This window comes from Scyliorhinus canicula, chromosome 3, assembly GCF_902713615.1.
Source record: "Scyliorhinus canicula chromosome 3, sScyCan1.1, whole genome shotgun sequence".
In the NCBI taxonomy this organism is placed as follows: domain Eukaryota; kingdom Metazoa; phylum Chordata; class Chondrichthyes; order Carcharhiniformes; family Scyliorhinidae; genus Scyliorhinus; species Scyliorhinus canicula.
In genome coordinates, this window is record NC_052148.1 from 42,781,382 (window position 1) to 42,803,076 (window position 21,695).

The 21,695-nt window shown below is 41.3% G+C and overlaps 1 protein-coding gene and 1 long non-coding RNA gene across 12 annotated transcripts in view; one reads left to right on the forward strand and one right to left on the reverse strand.

Annotated features, from left to right (window-relative positions):
* nsd2 (nuclear receptor binding SET domain protein 2) overlaps positions 1 to 7,166 on the forward strand; it is a 122,082-nt gene extending 114,916 nt beyond the window's left edge. For all 5 annotated transcript variants that reach the window (XM_038793363.1, XM_038793361.1, XM_038793365.1 and 2 more), the window contains exon 23: positions 3,520 to 7,166. In XM_038793363.1, coding sequence (XP_038649291.1) covers positions 3,520 to 3,806 — 287 coding nt within the window. In that variant the 3' untranslated portion in view covers positions 3,807 to 7,166. The remainder of the gene's footprint in view (positions 1 to 3,519) is intronic.
* Positions 1 to 21,695, reverse strand: part of LOC119963935 — a 75,317-nt gene that overhangs the window by 45,085 nt on the left and 8,537 nt on the right. For 6 of the 7 annotated variants that reach the window (XR_005460205.1, XR_005460200.1, XR_005460199.1 and 3 more), the window contains one exon: positions 4,896 to 5,096. The exons of the other annotated variant lie outside the window; for it this stretch is intronic. This is a non-coding gene — a long non-coding RNA (uncharacterized LOC119963935). The remainder of the gene's footprint in view (positions 1 to 4,895; positions 5,097 to 21,695) is intronic. 7 annotated transcript variants of the gene reach the window in all.

Consider the following 21,695-nt stretch of genomic DNA (forward strand, 5'->3'; position numbering starts at 1 on the left):
ATGCTCTCTCTTTATCTTTGTATCAGTCATTTTTGTGAAGAGCTTGCTAATATAAGTCTTAACATGCCGTTCCTCATTTAAACTTGTGATCTTTGTATATGAATCACTAATGAATATGAATACTGCATGTACAGTAATTGAGAATATAAACTGAATGTTGTCCTTTATTGTAAGAAGAATGGAGTCTACAAATAGGCAAGTCGTGGTGAGACCATGCCTGAGAATACTGTGAACTGTTTTGGCCTCCTTATTTGAGGGGTATACTTGCATTGGAGAGAATTCAGAGAAGGCAAATTCCTGGGATGAAGGAATTGTCTTATGAGGAATGCTTGAAAAGTTCAGCCCTAGACTCCTTACCGTAATAAGATTCTGAGGGGATTTGAGTAGAGTGGATGCTGAGAAGATGCTCCCTCTCCTAGGGGAATCTAGAAACGGGGGCTCAGTTTTAAAATAAGAGATCTCCCATTTAAGAAACCGGAAATAGATTTTTTATTCTCAGGGAGTCATTAGCCTTTGGTATTCTCTTCCACTGAGCAGTGGAGGCTAGATCATATTTCTCATGATCTTGTGAACACAGAAACATTGTGTACAGATGCACAAGCCATTAAATATTACAGCTCAAGGAAAGGAAACCATAAAAAGGCCAACAGAATAGTTGATACTCCTGTTCCTATTTCTTATGGTCTTACAAGGGCTCAGTCTTGTGACTGTTCTCCACATTGCTTCCATCATTGGAATATTGCATGTCTCCCAGTAATGAGAAATGGCCACAAGGTATGGACCTACAAGATCACTACACAGTTTGACCTGATAGTTTACTGTTTTGTCTGTATCTCAACTTTTGTTGTGATTGCTGCTCTGCATTGTTTGAACATGTTGAGCACTGAGTCGACCCAGATTCTCAAGTCTCCTTCAACTTCATCCTCAGCTGTTCCAACATCCTTGGTACATGCTTCTCCCATATTTTCTCTTCCCAGGTTGTAACTTCCCAATTGTTAATTTCATCTGCTGCTGCATGCCGTTGTCCAGCTGGAGGTCAAGCAAGGCTGTGTCATCGCACAAATGCTCTTCTCGATCTTCCTTGTTGCAATGATTCATCTCCCCCTCAGCAAGCTCCCCACTAGAGTGGAGCTAAACATTTTTTTTCTTCCTTTATCAGAGTTACAAAGCCAGAGCTCAGTGTGGACAGGAGCAAACCCCTAATCCAGCTCCTTGCCTACTCCAAAAACCAATTCAAATTGAATCCAATTCCAGGCATTACACCTGACCTAGCACTCATCTCAGCCAAAAGACCGAGAAGCGATGAGAGTGGAGCTAAACCAAAGAACAAATGGAAATCTGTTCAACCTCCGCCACCTACAGGCCAGACCCAAAGTGGTCCCACCTTTTGTCATTGAACTACAATATGCAGACGATGCTCGTGTCTGCACACACATGGAAGCCAAGTTCCAAGCCTGTCAACACCTTCACCAAGGCTTAAGAGAGCATGGGCCTGCATCAGTAAGACAAAGGTCCTCAACCAACCTGCCCCTGCCACACAGTACTGCCTCCCAGTTGTCAAACTCCCTGCGAGGCCTTGGACAATGTGGGCCACTTTCCATACCTTGGGAGCCTCCTATCAATGAGGGCAAAAATCAATGAGATTCAACACATACACCCCTCCCCAGCGTGCCAGTGCAGCCTTTGGTCGCCTGTGGAAGAAAGTATTTGAAGACCAGGACGTTAGACCCAGCACCAGGATTATGGTCTACAGAGCAGTATTAATACCTGCCCTATATGGCTCGGGAGTGGGCTATGCACAGCAGGCACTTAAAAACCCTGGAGAAGTACCAGCAGCGCTGTCTCCACAAGATCCTGCTAATCCATTGGCATGATAGGCTCACCAGTGTCCATGCAAGCTCAGGCCAGCATCAAATCATTGACCATGCTCAATCAGTTCTGCTGGTTGACCACATCATCCCCATGCTTGACAAGAGTTCCGAAACATGCGCTCTACTCAGAGCTTTGACACGGTTAACAAGTCCCGGAACGGCAGAGGAAACACTTCCAAGGACACCCTCAAAGCCTCCTCAAGAGAGTGCAACATCTCCACTAAAACCTCGGCATCCCTGGCCCAAGACTGCCTGAAGTGGCATCTGGGAAGGAGCTGAACACTTCAGGTTTCATCGGCAAGAACAAGCTGAAGCCAAGCATCGACAGTGAAATTAACAAGTGGCAACTCGGGCACTCCAGTCAGCATCTGCCCCACCTGAGACTGTTGGTCACACTTGGGACTCCAGTCACCTGAGAACTCATTTTTAGTGTGGAAGCATGTCATCCTCAATCGGTGGGACTGCCGAAGAAGACTGTAATTTGTGAGTTGCTTCCTCCCAGGTCGAATGCCCCTCCTGATTTAGTATCAACTGCAAATGTAACTGGTTTGCATTAGACTTAGAATTCCAGGTCATTGACATAAATCAATAACAGTAATTAATGGTCCTAAGACCCAATGCCCTGGGACATCCAACCATTACTGCCAAGCACTCCCACGCCAATGTAACAGATACAATTCCTTGAACAAATGTTTGTTGTTTTCTACCCTTCGCCCAATTTCTTATCAGAACCAATGAATTGCCTGCATTTCTAGCCTGCGTCTAGCTTTTCATGTGAAATTTTGTCAGATGCTTTCTGGTGCAATATTTTTACAGCTTGCTCAATTCACCAAGGCTTTCACATTCTTAAAAGAATTCAAGGAGGTTGGTCAAACAGGATCTTCCCTTTCTATATCTTTGTTTATTACTGTTTCCTGAATCATTATACAGTCTTCAAGTTTACACCGGACCAATTGTATTATTTTGCATAAAGTTGAATACTGAAGTGTCTGTGATAGTCTGAGCCTTAGTTATTTTCCTTTTATAAACATGGACATCATATTGGCCAGTTTTCAGTGTGTTGGAGCCTTTCCAATGTCTCCCAACTTCTGATAATTGTGCACACTTTACATAACTCCTCCAGGGTCTACTTTATATTTCAGGATAAATAATACAGACATGTAATGCTTTAACATCCTTTTATCCTCAAAGGCTTGCATCTCAATCGTAACAAAAATGATTGATTTTTTCCCCCATTATCTGTTTGCCTGGAAAAGATGTGTTGCGTGTGTCTTTCCTTGTGAATAATTGGCATGTGTAACCATGCAGTGCTGCTTGTCCTCTTGATGTAGGACGGCTTACATGTTATCAGTAGCATGTTTTAGTCCTATCTCTCTTTTTCTCTGTATCTCTCTCTCTCTCTCCTGTATTCCAATATTCTATTGTAAAAAGTCAATTTAGTTTTTCAAATAGATCATAATCTGTGCGAATAGGTAAATGAATTTCTGAATATTGCAATAAACGTGTGATTTTTGTTTTGAAGTGACCTATGGAGCAGAATGGATATCCACGTGTACTGGAGTTATCTAAACAAAATAATATAAACTTCGCTAATAACTGCCTATGCTCTGTTGCACCATTTCTAATTTATATTTTACCATTGTTTCAGGAAAATGGGAGTGCCCATGGCACCACTGTGATGTCTGTGGAAAACTCTCCGTTGTTTTTTGCCAATTCTGCCCCAACTCGTTCTGCAAGGATCATGAGGAAGGAACAATGTTCAGGTCCACAATTGATGGACGTGCTTGCTGCTGCGAACATGACCACTGCAACATGGCAGAACCTCTGGAACGATGCAAAAACCCGGAAACCAATCCCTCCCTGAACGAAACAGTGAAGTTAGAGTCCAAGAATCCCAAAACCAGCAGTCATATGCCAGTTGAAAAAGCACAGTGAATTACTTGAACTGTGGACACTATTGGGAACTGATGTTGATTGATAAATACTACCAGAGACGCTTCTCACAACTTGTAATGCAAGAACTGTTTGCAGGGAAAGGCATTCTTGATTCCGCTGAGCCATCTCCAGTTCTTAACTGCATCTGCACTGATAACTCAAGACTGTGGCGACAGAACTCACAGTAACCGGACAGCAAAACTACACAGCATTATATTAACACTGGGAATCTTTGTTGAAACTATCCCTCCTATGAAATATTGGAAATAGGAGGTAGATTTAAAAGACCAAAATACAAATTAGGATTGAAACTAGAAGTTAATAGCATTTATCAATCATTAAAAGTGTTAGAAATATGATACTGAAAGAAATGACACTATTAGTTGCTCTTCATTGTGTTTGTATGCGTTAGTGTAGTTTACATTAATAGTTCAGTATCTTTTGTAACTCTGCTGGTCTTTATATCAGTGCATAGATAATCACTCGTTCAGTGTTTTAAAATACCTTCTCTTCAGGGCTGTTTGAATTGTTTGTGTGACCGCAGGGATTGAGACTGTATTACTGTAGCCAGTAAATGCAGGAATGTGGGTCTTTTACTGGAAAAATTCTGGTCAGACAAGTTTTATTTAAACCAACTGTAATAACAGCAAATACAAGTTCTGTTTAGTCAGATATGTACCAAACTGTGAACCATGTTCACCTTAATTGAAAAATGTTTTAGATCATTGTTTGTGTTTCCTCTAGTTGTGTTTTTTTGGTTCATCCTTTGGAGGTTCCAGGAGCTTTTTAAACTCTGTCTTTGCAATATCCTATGAGAAAGATGCCAACTGTTATAGATCAGAGATGTATCCTTTAATTGTGCTTTGCTCAAAGCACTGCTCATAGAGTTCAGCCTCTAGTTTTAACTTTTTGTACTCCATATATTTCCATACTACTTTTGTAGCTGTAGCTGGTGCCCAAGAGTGGCCCAATCCACAGCAGGAGAGCTTTCCGGGTTTATTGATATTGTTTATAACACATGTAAACAAACTGGTTTGTTGGCAAAATTTTAAAATCATATTATTGTTTGAATATTGCCAACAACGTTACCTTTGTCTTCATTTGACAGCTGTGGCTGCCACTTTGAGAATTCCTTTGGGGATGACAAATGAAATTCATGGGCTTGTTGCGAGATTAAAACAAAATGTGCTCCATCACTGAATGATGATGGTGAATGAGTTTTCATCTCACTGATTCGGTACACTATTTCCTCTTGCTGTCATGTTGTGTCATTGCTTAGATCTGTGCATGCTGTTTTGTAAAAAAAAAGAAAATTATTTTAGTTTACTGAATGAATTTTGGGTCACTTGCAACTCAGATTGACCGAGCACACAAATGTAAATTTCCAATGCCAGAACTGAAGATTCACTATTGCTGGTTCACACAAAGGTGTGTTATTAGGGACCATAACGTTTCCCTTCTACAATATCTGCCTACACTGTCAGGAAGAAGATCAATGTAATACAACATTTGAAGGTCAACCCGTCCTTCTGCCACCTATTTAGATGATTTTTTTTCCATTGGTGAAATTGTTCTTTTTCCACCATGACCGCTCGTGCTGTTTTTTCTTTTAAAGGCAAAAGCCAGTCCAAAAGAAGTTATAAAAAATAACTGGCTTTTGGATTTAATTCCATTATGCACTTTTCATCCAACAACCTAATGGTTTTCATTTTCCACCCCTGTGGAAATACTCAGGATGGTGCTCTTCTTTCCTGGATGATTGTGAGAGGTACCTCATGTTAACTATTTTGTTCACTTGTAATAGTCTGTTTACATACAGTTAGTTTAAGTATAGAAAATAATTGCGCTCTTGAAAAATGTTTATACTTACAGTACAAGCAGAATAATAAGTGTTTGGAGATCTGTGGAAGACTGAATTTTAAGTGCTGCGTGCATTTAGCCAGCTGAAAGAAATAGTGTTTAGAATTTACCCCGAAAGATATAAAGCAGCAATCTGAACTGAAAATAGTTGAGTTCTGAAGATATTAGTTGAGGGCAGATTGAATAAGATGCATGGGAAGAGTTCTTCAATTTTTTTGACTCCAGTTGTAAAGTGAATTGATGCCAGTAAGTTTGCAGGGAATTGTTTAGGAATCAAAGCATGGCAGTGGTTCCTGTTGTACAATATTGGACACATCCGTCTTAGGATTTTTGCATCCAAAAGCTCAGCTGGTCTTCCAAGCCAAAGTGTCCTCCCATCTTGGCAAGGCTACGATATTGTTCTAAACTGGAGGCATAATGTTAATAAAGCAAATCCTAAGCTGACTCTAGGAACATACTTCCTATCCAATACTCATTGATTGTCAGTGGCCATGTCCAGTCTGATGTTCAATATCTTAGCAGTTTAGATATTGTGAAGTTGACATGACAAAACAACTAAATTTCTGTTTATTCATAGTCTGATGGAAAATTTGTACCGAGCTGAAGGTAACTATGGTTTTCTCAGGATTTAAAAATGGCTTCTGACTGAGATCAGTCTAAAAGCAGTTGTTGTAGTTGCTTGATTTTGACTAGGAAAAGACTTGGCTCTTGAGAAGTTAAAGGGTAAATTTTCAGATAAATCGTCTGAACTGACGTTGATGTGAAACAAACACGGGGTCTAATATTGGGAACGAGTGTTGGACATTTAAATCTAAACAGGTGTCAGGGCTGCTAGATAAGTAAATGAAGAGCCTAATGTCTGTTTTTCGATCCTTTCATACTAATTGGACAGCAGTGAGCAGGACAGGTGATAGACTTGCTTAGGATTCTTCAGCTGCTAACTAAAGATCAGTCCTTTGGAAAATGTATTTGAAGGCCCAAGAGTCCCAGTTTGCAGTCCTTGGTGATTGTGCAGTGCCAATCCTTAACCTGAAGATGTGCACAGATGAATGTCCCCCACATACGGTTTTGCAGGTGAAATTGGTTTTTGCCTGCAACACGAAGCTCATTCAAATGATCAGCCACCATGTAAAAATAAAAAGCTCTTGAGCTCTGATCATGCTATTGCATAGACCAATTTCACCCCCTTATTTTTAAGACATTTAATCTTAGCTCAGTATTGAAACTGTTGTGAAAATTAGACTCGCAAAATTGGTACTAACAGGATTTTTTTTGAACTTCATTTGATTCAGTTAAGCTTGAATATATAGTACAATTTCTATAACTGGTTTGTACATGTTTAAATCTAAGCAACAACCAGGCAACAATTGTGTGTCTTGAGTTCATGGTCTTATTGATGGGACATAACATACTGAAGCTGCTGTATGCTTTTTTTCACTGTGCACCTCAACAAGATTTTATTTTTTGAAATTTTGTATTAAAAGACTTGCTTACCTAGAATTGCAGCCCATCATTTAAATGTCGGTTAACTTTTGTGGCTGAGAACAAACTCAACCATAAAGGTGTGATTTGGTATCCCTCAAGAGGTCGGAGTTTGGATCACTAATTGTTTAATCATAAAAGCCTGGGCTTGGGTATGTGGACATATTTCAAAATCTGCAGGTAGTGCGAAACTAAGAAATGTAAACATGGAGATAGCAATAGATCTCAGGATGACAAACAGAGAAGAGATGAATTTCCAAAAGATATTTGATAAGAAAGGTTAAGATACAAGATAAGGGCTCATGGAATTGATCGTGGACAGGAAGGAAAAAGTAGGGACAAATTGGACATTTTCAAGTTGGCAAAGATCAGTGCTGGAGCCTCGGCTATTTACAATCTACACAAATGTCTTGAATGAGGAGGAGGCAGAGACTAATGTATCTTAGTTTGTTGAGCATGCAAATCTAGGTGGGAATGTATGATGTGAGAAGACGAATAGATATAGACAGATTAAGTAAGTGGGCAACAAGGTGGCAGATGAAGTATAATGTAGGGAAGTGTGAGGTTATTTGGTTTGGTCGTAAGAATGGAAAAGCAGAATATTTTTGAAAGTGAAATTTGGAATTATTGATTTTTCAGAGGGATTTGGGTACATTCAAACAAGGAATGTGGGTGCAGCAAGCCATGAAGAAGGGAAATAATATGTTGGCCTTTATTGCAAGAGGATTGGAGTACAAGAATACAGAAGTCTTGCTACGATGGTACATGGTTTGGTATGATCACACCTGGAATATAGTGTGCAGTTATTGTCCCTATATTTAAGGAAGGATATATTTGTATTGATGGCAGTACAGCAAACGTTCACTGGATTGGGCCCTGAAATGAGGATTTCCTATGAAATGAAATGAAAATCGCTTGTCACGAGTAGGCTTCAAATGACGGATATGGGGCTACTAATTTTGGGTGGCGGTTAGAAGAAATCTCTTAATTCAAATGGTTTTGAATCTTTGGAATTCTCGACCCCAGAGATTTGTGGATGCTCCATCATTGAATAGATTTTTGGCTGAGAGAAACAGAAATTTGGTCTACCAGATAATCAAAGGATATGGGGAGTGGGACAGGAAAATAGTGTTGAAGTCAAAGATCAGCCATGATCATACTGGATAATGCAGGACAGGCTTGTCGGAGCATATTACTCTTATTTCTTATGGACACACGTAACAGATGAAATTTAGTACAGTATAGAGCAGTGTGATGTGATGCAATTTGGAAGGAAGAATGATGAGAGGCAATATACACTAAGTAATACACTTCAAAAGTGTTGGCAGGAATAGAGACCCAGGAATTTTGCACACATTGCCCCAAGGCAGCAGGACTAGTTGAGAAGGCTGTTTAAAAAAGCATACAGGCTCAGTGGTAGTAAAAACAGAAAATGCTGGTAAAACTCAGAAGGTCTGGCAGCATCTCGGGAGAGAAAAACAGTGTTAATGTTTTAAGTCCATATGGCTTCAGGTTCAGTAGCTTTGTAGAAATGTAAGAGTACAAAGCTAAACTTCTACAAATTGATGGGTAAGCTTCAGGTGGAGTATTCTATCCAGTTCTGGACACCTTATTTGGAAAGCTTCCAAAGCACTTAGTACAAAGGAAATTTACCAGAATGGTAGTGTGGGTGAGGGACTAAAAGAGGTGGGATTGTTCTTGGAATAGAGACAGTTAAAGATGATTTAAATTTGAGTTTTAATAGAATAAATGGAGAAACTTTCCAGTGACATTTGATGGTATCCAGAGGACACAATTTAAGGTAACTGTGAAAAGAGCCAGCAAAGATTAGAATTTTTTTATGCTGGAGTTGTAATTATCTGGAAGGCAAATATAATAGGATGTTTAATCAAATTTATACAAGTGAGATTCATTTGATGGCTGTTTCAAAGAACTGGTACAGGCTTGATGGACCAAACGGCCTCCTGTGCTATACAATTTTATAATTTATTATAGACATGCTATTATTTAATGCATCCACTTAAGGTTGACCTTTGCCAATTGTTTTCTGTGATTTGTACTTGATTGATTTCAGCAAGCGGGCAAAACGGTATTTTCTAAGCTTAACTTCATGTGATTGATTTGGGTAATATGTGATAATGAAAATTATTCTATTGAAATAGCTAGTAACCCCTTTTATTGTTCTAAACTTTATTCTTCCTAGAGGACAGGAATAGGGGATCTGTGGAAGTTAGTTTGGCCTCTTGATAAAGCTGAGAGAGAACCCTGGGGCAATGTTGCCTACTTGCCTGAGGACTACACAAAGCACAGAGGGAAAAGGGAAGGACAGTACAACTTGCAAGAACAAACAGACTTGTGCAAATGTGGAGCAGAGATTTCTGACGTCGAATTACCTTTTATGAAACATTACAAAGTTGAATTTGTTACAAGTGGGAATTTGGTGCGGGGGGGGGGGGAAGGAAGGAGATGCTGTTATTTTATTTTTGTTATACCTCCACTAGTTGGTGAGTTTTTTCCTCTTGTCTTTTGAGCGAGGAAACACATGTTAGTTTACTAAATTAACTAATCAAATCAATTACATATGGTTGTAGAACGGTGTGGCAGGGAAGGTGGTGTGCCAAATCTGCAATACGTGGAAAACACTGCAATGCAGGGAACCATAACTGCAAGCTCAAGTAACTTTGGCTCAGTTGTTGAGCTAGAATCAGAGTCATAGACATTGAATGGTTACCTTGTCACTTCCTCAGGCACTGGTAACGTGCTTCAGATTAAGTAGGATTTGGCATATAGAAACGGGAGTGTGACTGCAAGATGGGGATCCAAAATTTCAAGAACTCATTCAATAAGGTGTCACATAAGGTCACTACACAAGTCAAGAGCTCATCAGGGCAGCATGGTGGCACAGTGGTTAGCACTGCTGCCTCACTGCACTGAGGTCCCAGGTTTGATCCCGATTCTGGGTCACTGTCCGTGTGGAATTTGCACATTCCCCCCCGTATTTGCGTGGGTTTCGCCCCCACAGTCCAAAGATGTACAGGGTAGGTGGATTGATCACGCTAAATTGCCCCTTATTGGGAAAAAATGAATTGGGTGCACAATTTTTTTTTAAAGTTAAGAGCTCATGAAGTTGGGATGATACCATGGATGGACAATTGGCCATCTGACGAGATGGTTCAGATAAATGGGTCATTTACAGCTTGGCATACTAACTACTGGGGTATTTACAATTTATTTTAATAACTTGGATGAAGGGACAGATTATTGTAGCCAAATTTGCTGGCAATACAAAGATAGGTGGAAAGGCAAGTTGTGAAGAGGATACCAAGATTCAGCAAAGCCAAAATGTGGCAGATGGAGAATAATGCGAGAAGATTTGAGGTTATCCACTTTGGTAGGAGGAATGGAAAATCAGAAGCAGAGACGACAATGTTGCAGTACAGAGGGATTTGGGGGGCATCATACATAAATCACAAAGTTCATACACTGTTATGACAACTCGTCAGGAAGACAAATTGAATAGTTGGGCCTTTATTGCAAGGGGTAGTATAAGACGAGGGACGTCTTGTTACAATTGAATAGGGCATGTACGGTTTTTATTTAAGGAATGTTATAGGTGCATTTGAGGCAGGTCAAACAGTTCACTGGGGTGAATTGTGGGATGCAGGAGTTGTCCTGAGGAAAGGATGACCTAGGGTCCCAGGTTAAATTCCCCGCTGGGTCATTGTCTATGCGGAGTCTGCATTCTCACCTGTCAGCGTTGGTTTCCTCACAGTCCAAAGACGTGCAGGTTAGGTGGATTGGCCTCGCTAAATTGCCCTTGGTGTTAAAAAGGGTTTGGAGGGTTATTGGCTTATGGGGATAGGATGGAAATGAGGGCTTAAGTGGGTCGGTGCAGACTCAATGGGCCGAATGGCCTCCTTCTGCACTTGTATGTCCTATGTATACCTGCGCATCAATGAGAGATAATCTTGTAGAAACACAAGATTCTGAGGGGTTTGGCAGGGTCGGAGCAGAGAAGATGTTTTCCTTTGTGTGTTTGGGGGGGGGGGGGGGGCGGAGAATCGGAACTGGGGCACAGTTACAAAGTAAAGGGTCTCCCATTTAACATCAAACAACAAATTTATTCTCCAAGGATCATTAATCTTTGTCGTTTTCTACCCCAGAGAGCAGTGGAAACTGATCATTTAATATATTCAACAGTTAGATTTTTGACCCACAAGGAAGTGGAGCATTATGGGGGCAGGTAGGAAAGGAGTTGATGCTGCATCAGGTCAGCTGTGATCTTACTGAATGGTGCAGCAGGTTCTAGAGACCAAATTGTCCACTGTTCCTATTCATGTTATCATGTAGTCTTAGAGGAGGCTCGGCTCTGGACTTTGATCAACAGGAACTAAGTGCTTGTTACCCATGTGGATGAGGACAAGGGCTGCAAGGTGGATGTGCAAGCTGACTAAAGCTCCATGACTATTTGCAGAAAGCCATTTAAATGGGAGACTGCGAGGCAACATGGCAGTGATAGCAGACCATCTCGTCGACCTCAACCAAGTGATCCAAAGGTTGTGTTGCTCACCCAGTGCTAGGGATATCTCCTTGTGGCTGGAGGGTGAGGAATCCAAATGTGGTCCATGTAGGAACCAACCAATAAGTAAAACAAGGAATAATCTGCTGAAAGGATTTGAGAAGTTATGTCCAAATTAAAGCACAGTCAAAGAAGATTAAATGTGTGGCTCAGAGTGGAGTGGAAAAAAGAGGTTTTGATGCATGGGCCACTGGCACCAGTACTGGGGAAGAACATAGAAAAGAGAAGCAGGGATGGTGTAGCGGTTAGCAATGCTGCCTTACAGCGCTGAGGACCTGGGTTAGGTCCCAGCCCTAGGTCACTGACCATGTGGAGGTTGCATTCTCCCAGAATCTGTGGGTCTCAATGATATGCAGGGTAGGTGGATTGGCCACGCTAAATTGCCCCTTGAATAGAAAAAGAAACGGGCGTAGGTCATTTGGCACTTCGAGGCCGCTCTATCTCGTTATTTTCTTGCACTGTCCCCAAATCCTTTGATAACCGTTAATATTTAGAACTCTATGGACTGGGGTCTTGAATATACTATGTGGCTCAGTCCTCTGGGGCCGAGAATTCCAAATATTTACCACCCTATGAGTGGGAAAAAAATTACCTAATCTATAAATGGCCTACCTCTTATTCTGTGAGGGTGCCCCCTGGTTCTAGATTACCTAGCCATGGGAAACCTCCTCCTCTGCCCCGTCAAACGCTCAGAATTTTGTATGCTTCAATGAGAGTGCCTCTCATTCTTCTAAATTACAGTACTAGGACTGGATAGGAAAATTGAAATCTAAAGAGAAAAATTGCGGCGATAGAGCAGTTCAGTAATTTGAGTAAAGCAAAGAAGAATGGGACAACAGGTTTGATGGTAATAATGGATCAGTGAGGGCAGCACGGTGGCCTAGTGGTTAGCACAACCGCCTCACGGCGCTGAGGTCCTAGGTTCGATCCCGGCTCTGGGTCACTGTCCGTGTGGAGTTTGCACGTTCTCCCCTGTGTCTGCGTGATTTTCGCCCCCACAACCCAAAAATGTTCAGAGTAGGTGGATTGGCCACGCTAAATTGCCCCTTAATTGGAAAAAATAATTGGGTAATCTAAATTTAAAAGAAAAATAATGGATCAGTGAATTAGGTCTGCAAAGAATAATGGTTAAATAATTTAAAGGCTCTTTATGAATGTACAAAGTGTTTGTAACAAGACAAACTAACTGGCACAATGAATAGAGATAAACAGAATTTGATAGATAATTGCTGTTACTGAGACATGGTTACAAGGTGACCATGATTGGAAAAAATTATTCCCAGGTGCACAATGTTTTGTAAAGACCAGCAGAATGGAAAAGGAGGGTGAGTAACCCTAATATTAAGATTGACACGGGACAATAATGAGAGAGGATCTCTGTTTGAGATCATTGGTAAATATAATGAATATGGATCGAAATTAGGAATAACGAGGGTCATAAAATGTTGAAGTAGTTTATAGGCCCCTGAACAATAGAATGTTTAAGCTAGGAATAATAGGAACTTGTAACAAAGATAATTAGAGGCTTTAATCTTTACTTAAGCTGGGCCAATCAAATTAGCAAAAGGTGGTCTGGCGAATGAATTTATGGAATGCTTTCATAGCAGTTTACTAATAATATTTATTGTCACAAGTAGGCTTACATTAACACTGCAATGAAGTTACTATGAAAATCCCCTGGTCGCCACATTCCGGCACCTTTTCGGGTACACTGAGGGAGAATTCCGAATGTCCAATTAACCTAACAGCACGTCTTTCAGGACTTGCAGGAGGAAACCGGAGTACCCAGAGAAAATCACGCAGACACGGGGAGAACGTGCAGATGGTGACCCAAGCTGGGAATCGTGCAGACGGTGACCCAGCCAGGAATCGAAACTGGGACCCTGGCGCTGTGAAGCAACAGTGCTAACCACTGTGCTACCGTGCTGCCCTGGAATAATATGTTGCTCGGTGCTCCTGGAATAATATGTTGTGCAACCAACAAGTAACAAAATCTAATCTGCAATGAGACAGGGTTAAAAACTTAAAAGATTACTGAAACAAAAAAATGATAGAAATGAATTTCTTTAAATTTGAAAACAACATACTCCAGTCCCAAAACTAGAATCTTGAAGCTAATTACATAGGTAAGACTGCTAGGGTGGGGCAGCATGGTGGCGCAGTGGTTAGCACTGCAGCCTCACAGTGTCAAAGTCCCAGGTTCGATACCGGCTCTAGGTCACTGTCCGGGTGGAGTTTGCACATTCTCCCCGTGTTTGCGTGGGTTCCGCTCCCACAACCCAAAAGATGTGCAGGGTAGATGGATTGGCCATGCTAAATTGCCGCTTAATTAGAAAAAAATGAATTGGGTACTCTAAATTAATTTTTTTAAATGATTGCCATGGCGGCAGTAGCACAGTGGTTAGCACTGTTGCTTCACAGCACCAGGGTCCCAGGCTCGATTCCCAGCTTTAGGTCACTGGAGTCTCACGTTCTCCCCATGTCTGCATGGGTTTCCTCCCATCATTCCCGAAAGACGTGTGTATTAGGTGAATTAGACATTGTGAAGTCTCCCTCCTATGTACCCGAACAGGCGCTGAGTGTGGCGACTAGAGGATTTTCTCAGTAACTTCATTGCAGTGTTCATGTAAACCTACTTGTTACACTAATAAAGTAGGTGAACAGCCTAAAAGATAATAAACGGTGGAAACAAACAATTCAAAATGTTGAATTTATTCCATTTAAAACATAAACCAAGATCGGCAAGAAAGATCCATCAGTCGGGCTTTGTGAAGGAAATTGCGGAAAGTATTAGAGGCTTGGCCAAGAATATAAAATATTTTTAAAAATACATTTTACGAGACATGGGTGTCACTGGGTGTTTCAAATCCTGCCTTATACACTTTGTTTCCTTTCATTCATGGGATATTGGCATCACTGGCTGGGCCAGCATTTATTGCCTATCCCTGATTGTCCTTGATTGGTGTGCCATTTCAAAAGCATTTAAGAATCCACCACATTGCTGAGGTTCTGGAATCAAATGTAGGCCAGACCAGGCAAAGACAGCAGATTTCCTTCCCTTAAGGACATTGGTGAACCAGGTGGGTTTTTACAACAATTGACAATGGTTTCATGGTCATCATTAGACTTTTAATTCCAGATTTTTATTCAATTCAAATTTCACCATCTGCCATGATGGGATTCGAACCCAGGTTAGCAGATCTTTCTCTGGGACTCTGGATTGCTAGTTCAATGACAATGCTACTGCCTCCCCTAAATTGCAAGAGCTTTTGTAAGTATAAAAAGAGAATATCTCAAATAAATGTTGATCCCTTCAAAGCAGAGACCGGAGCAATTCTCATGGGGAGCAGGAATGGCAAAAACACTAGTTTTTGTGTATACTTTCATAATAGGAATCTCCAATTACACACCTAAAATGAAGGGTAACCAAGAAACTAATAAGTGTGAGCAACTTTATCAGCAGAGAAAAGTTATTCCCATAATGAATGGATTAAAAGACATTCCATAAGACTTGATGGCCTAGGTTTCTAAGAGGTACCTGCAGAGATAATGAATGTACTGATGATGATTTTCTAACATGACCTAGATTCTAAAATGGTCCTAACAGTTTAGAAATTGACAAATGCTTCTATTCTGGAAAGGTGGGAGGGAGAAAATGGAGGACTACAGGCCAAATAATCCTGAGATTAGCAGTGAGGAAAATGATGGAAACTCTTGAGGAAGCTTTAATGTAGTTAGAAAATCTTAGTACTACTGTATCTAGTGTCAACATGGTTTTTGGAATTGAAAATTGAGGACAGTGTCAACATGGTTTTCAAAAATGAAACTTGAGGATGTAACCAGTAGAGTAGAAAAAGGGCAGCCAGTAGATGAAGTATAATTGGGTTTCCAAAACATATGCTAGATGATGCCACACAGTTAATGCGAAAGGTAAGGGGTCAGGGGTAATATGTTAGCAGGGATATTAATTATCAGGGAGCAAAGTGTAGGTATCAATTCAAGTCAGCAGGATACAACTAATGGACTGCTGCAAGAATCTGCTGGGGCTTCATGTCTGTTAACTCCAATGAAAAGACAGCAATGAGACAGAGTAATGTATCCAACGATGCAAAACTAGATGGAAATGTAAGCTGTGAGGAGTACACCAACTGTAAAGCAGTATGGACAGGTAAATGAACAACAAGGTGGCAGATGGAGCATAATATGGGAAATGAAAATAGAAAAGCAGATTTTTTTAATAGTGTGGCACTTGTCCCCATCCAAGTGGAGGGATACTTTATTATTTTACTCCAATCTGCTTTCAATAAAGGCCAACATGGCATTTGCCTTCCTGTTATCCATTGCTGGAAGCAAATTTTCTGTTCCTTGCATCTGTTACACCCATGTCTGAGAACTTCAATTTCTACAAGTGCCACACTATTTTAAAAATCTGCTTTTCTATTTTTATTGGTAAGACCACACCTGGAGTAAATATGTAGTTTTGGTCTCCATATCTAATGAAGCCTTGGAGGTGGTACAGTAAAGGTTGATTAGTACAGTTGATTGTCCAAGCCAAATATGTAAATCTTTCCTTTGCCTGACCTATCCCTGTTCTTCTGCTCCACCTCCTCCACCCTCTTTCCAACTATATGTAATTCTTTACATTTCTACTTTTCTGTAGTTCTGTAGCAGGTGCATTTAGATTTGGAATGTTAACTATGTTTCTCTTCACAGATCCTGCCAGACCTGCTGCAGTTATCCAGCATTTGTTTTTATTTCATTCGATTAGTTCCTGGGATGAGAGGCTAACTACATTGGGCACATACTCCATTGAGGTTAAAAGAATGATGGGTAATCTCATTGGAACATAAAAAAATTCTGAGGGGACTTAACCGGATTAATACTGAGGTAGTTTCACCCGGCTGAAATAGAGAATATGGGGCCACAGCCTCAGGATAAGTGGCTGATCATTCAGTACTGATGAGAAATTTCTTACTCATTGTGAATCTTTGGAATCCTCTCGCATAGATTGGTGGATTCTGCGTTGTTGTATGTGGCTGAGGCTACAATAGATAGATTTTTAATCCCATAAAATCAAGAGATACAGTAAGTAGGGAAGATAGAAGATCCAATCATGACTTGAAGAGAGGATGTAATAGAGCATTTGGAAATACATAAAACAGCATAACTTCATGAAAGGGAAATCATGCCTGACAAATTTTAGAATTCTTTTGAGGCAACATGCAGGATAGTTAATGGGGAACCAGTAGATGCAATATACTTGGATTTTCTAAAGTGTTCAATAAGGTGCCGTATAAAAGGCTGCTTAATAAGACCAGAGCCCATGGTATTTGGGATAGTATATGAAATGAAAATCACTTATTGTCACGAGTAAGCTTCAATTAAGTTACTGTGAAAAGCCCCTAGTCACCACCTGTTCGGGGAGGCTGGTACCGGAATTGAACCGTGCTGCTGGCCTGCCTTGGTCTGCTTTAAAAGCCAGTGATTTAGCCCAGTTTGCTAAACCAGCATGGATAGAGGATTGGCAGACTAATAAGACAAGAGGTGGAAACCTGTAATTAGTAGAGAGATCTGTGCTGGGGCTAGAATTATTTCCAATTTATATTAATGATTTGGATGAGGGACATGGATGTGCTGTTGCCAAATTTGCAGATGACACGTAGGTTGGAAGGCACGTTTTGAGGATGACACACAGATTCTACAGAGCGATATAGGCAGACTAAATTAATAGGCAAAAACTTGGCAGGTTGCATATAATGCAGGAAAATGGGAAGTTCTGCAGTTTGATGGGAGGAATAAAGGAGTTGAATATTAAATGGAGAAAGACTGCATAAAGATTCAACACAGGGATTTGGAGGTTCGTGTGCATAAATCACAGCATGCAAACTCAGCAGGTAATCGGGAAGGCAAATGTAATTTTGACCCTTATTTCATAGGAAATGGAATATAAAAATATGGAAATCTTGTTAAATCTAGTAAGTCTTACAACACCAGGTTAAAGTCCAATGAGTTTATTTGAAATCACAAGCTTTCAGAGCAATGCTCCTTCATCAGGTGAACTTCAATTGGCCAGACAGATGTGTGGGGTTTTTTTTCCAAATTAAAGGGGCAATTTAGCATGGCCAATCCACTTACCCTGCACATCTCTTTAGATTGCATGGATGAGACCCATGCAGATAGGGGGGGAGAATGTGCAAACTCCACACGGACACTGACCGCGGCCTTGGTGATGTGAGGCAGCAGTGTTAACCACTGTGCCATCGTGCTGCTCCTGCTAGATAGCTGGTTTGCGATGCAGAGCAAGGCTAGCAGTGTGGATTCATTTCTCCTGTCTGCTTTAAGACAGATGGGGATGAATTTCTTTAGGGTAATGAATCTGGACTTCTTTACCGTAGAGGGTCACAAAGGCTGGGTCATTGAGTAAGTATGTACAAGGCTGATGTATATTTTTAATCAATAAGGGAATTTAGGGTTAAGGGATAAGGTGGGAAAATTGAGTTGAGGAGCTATCAGTTTAGTCACGATCTCATTGAGTAGTGGAGCAGACTCAATGGGTCAATTATGGCCTACATGATTCTAACTCTATACATCTGAGGGCTAAGTTTATAACGCTCTTGTGGGCATAACAGCATTTTAAAACAGCTATGTTAGCGCACAAAAGACTTCCATCAGGATCGGTGTTGAATCCCAGGGCTTGTTGGGGAATTATGTCCTTCACTCCAGTTAAGAAGTACACCGCCCCCTTGCACTGGTCTGTGAAGCATCATTCTTCCAGAGTAGTTCATGTTCCAAATTAAACTTCACTCAACTTTTGCATTAACTTAATGCAACTTATCCTACTTGATTGTGCCTTTGTTCCAGGTAGTGTTAAATATGGCTTAATAAGCATCCTCTACCTTTAAAACAAGGGAGAAAGTTTGCACGTAATAAATTTCAACGCATTTGATCATAGGTTGTGGTAAGGCTGTTGCTGAATTATTAAGTGGTTTTCAAGTTTTTGAACGAGGAGAGCTTTTTTCCCCCCCAAATATCTTCATTCTGCTGCAAAGAATAACAAAAAGGTATTTGCCCAGACTTTGTGTGGAGAGGCAGTTAGCAATCAATGTTATTATCTGTAAACGGGCATCTGCGCATTCGGTTAAATGCATGGAAATACAGAAGTTGCTGTCACAGATATCCTGCTCCTCCAAAAAGTATATTGCCCAGTCTTTGCAGACGGCATTAATATAAAATCACTGATTTCGGTGAAGCTAAACACAACTATTCTCACTCTAACTACCAGAGCTTTATTCAAGAGTGTTTAATAATAACTTATTGTCACAAGTAGGCTTCAATGAAGTTACTATGAAAAGCCCCTAGTCGACACATTCCGGCGCCTGTTTGGGTGGCTGGTACGGGAATTGAACCGTGCTGCTACCTTATTCTGCATTACAAGCCAGCTATTTAGCCCACTGTGCTAAACCAGCCCCAGTAATAGTCTACTTAATCATAATTAGGTACGGCAAAGTCACAGTCCCAGATGACCTAAAGCTGCTTTCCCCTTTGAAGGGAGAGCTGACTGGTGGTGATTTAACCCGAGGATCACCACACCTCAGGCGAGGGGCAAAGTTGAGAAGGCGGGGCCTTCATGAATAACCTCCGCTCGTACGGGAATTGAGCCCATGCTGCTGGCCTTGCTCTGCATCACATCAGCTATCTAGCCAATTGAGCTGAACTGGTCGCCATGATTACTGCTGAACAAAAATTTTATACGTGACAAATTAATTTTCATAGTTTATATTTTGATAGTTTCTCCCTTAATCTTGTGCCAATAATGCTTTAAACATGATTTATATTTCCCATTTTTAATTTCCTGCCTTTAGTCTTTCAATCTGATTGGCTGATCAGCCTGCCTTGGATGCCACAAATCCTCGGTACAAAGTAGGCATTTGATTTAAGTGAACATTGGAGCAGAGGAATCTGATCAACTGCCCACTAAAACTGTCTGGCTACCTTTGACATCAAAGGCAGGAGCCATTCTTTTGCTGCCCACAAAATTCAGGCCAGTGTCTAATTACCAGGAAACTATTTTCCTGGGTATGGGGATTAACTAGTCCCTTGGAACAGCAACATCCATTTTCTTCCAGCAGGGCAAGAGTTTGCACCATTCCCAGGTTTATGGCAGCACCCAACCACCAAGGGGTTGGGAAGCCAAGAGCTATTACGCAGCAGCATTTATCTTTCTCAACAAAACTTACTCCACATCTTTAAGAGATAAAGAAATGTTTTTAAGGCAGAGCTAGATAGATTCTTGATTAAGAAGGGGGTGAAAGGATATCAGGAGTGGGCAGGCATGTAGGGTTGAAGTTACACTCTGGATCAGCAATGATCTTGCTGAATGGCGGAGCAGACTCGAGTGGCCCACTCTTAGAACATAGAACAGTACAGCACAGAACAGGCCCTTCGGCCCTCAATGTTGCACCGAGCCATGATCACCCTACTCAAACCCACATATCCACCCTATACCCGTAACCCAACAAACCCCCCCCCTTAACCTTACTTTTATTAGGACACTACGGGCAATTTAGCATGGCCAATCCACCTAACCCGCACATCTTTGGACTGTGGGAGGAAACCGGAGCACCCGGAAGAAACCCACGCAAACAGGGGGAGGACGTGCAGACTCCACACAGACAGTGACCCAGCCGGGAATCGAACCTGGGACCCTGGAGCTGTGAAGCATTTATGCTAACCACCATGCTACCCTGCTGCCCCTAAAATAAGCTAATGAATGATCTATTGTCCAGTTTTATTTTAGGATTTACAGGTGGCCATAGGCTGCTTTTCCCCTTTTTTTTGAGGGGGGGGAGAGCTGACTGGTGATGATTTAATCTGAGGATCACCACACCTCAGGCGAGGGAGGGCAAGGTTGAGAAGGCGGGGCCTTCATGAATAACCTCAGCCGGTATGAGAATTGAACCCACACTGCTGGCCTTGCTCTGCATCACAAACCAGCCATCCAGCCAACTGAGCTAACCACTGTATCTTCTTAATTGGATTTTTAAAAAAAAGTAAATTCATGGATTGTTGCACCAAGTTTATGTTACTTGGCTCTCCGTAATCTAGGTTATCCATTCACTTCCTCCAGTAACCCTAATATCTCGAATGAACACTTCTCATGGGAAAGGCAGCAGATCCTGATGTTCCAGCAGAGTTGGAAGAATTTTATAAAAACTGTTTAAAGTTATGAACAAGAGCCACTGGTAAATTAAGGGCTTCCCATTAAAAGAAAGTTTAGTTCAGCTTGATGGTTCAGCCCCACAACCCTCCAAGATACCTGCACTCATCTAATTTTGGCTGATTGTACCTCCCTCCCTGGTTTTAAATCGCTCCATCGCTGGTGGCCTCCCAGTTCCCTTGGCCCAACCTCTGGGATCACCTCCGCATAACTCTCCTCCCTCTTACCATGCCTTCCTCCTTAAGATGCACATTTTTGCCCAAACTCAGTCATCTAGCCTACAATCCATTTGTAGCTCAATGGCAAACTTTGGATCTTCGTTCCTCTGAAGCACCTTCGGGCATTTAAAAAAAAAATCATTTGATGGTATGTGGGCTTTGCTGGTTAGGTCAGCATTTCCTTAATTTATGATTTTTAATTGGCCTTGCAAAGCTCCAGGTGGGTTGCCTTCTTGAACCACTGCAATCCTTATAATATTGATAGTGAAGAAGGCAGGAGGTGAATTGCTCGCTACAGGATATATGGCCTCTCACCACACTTTTTATAGGGCTAGTTCAGTTTCTGGTCAATAGTAACCACCAGGATGTTGATAGTGAGGGATCAGTGATGGTGAATGTCATGGGTGATGGTTAGATTTTCTCTTGTTGGAGATAGCCATTGCCTGGCACATGGGATTGACACATACTGCTCGTCAGCCCAAGCCTGGATATTGTCCACGTCTTGCTCCATTTGAACAGGGGCTCCTTCAACA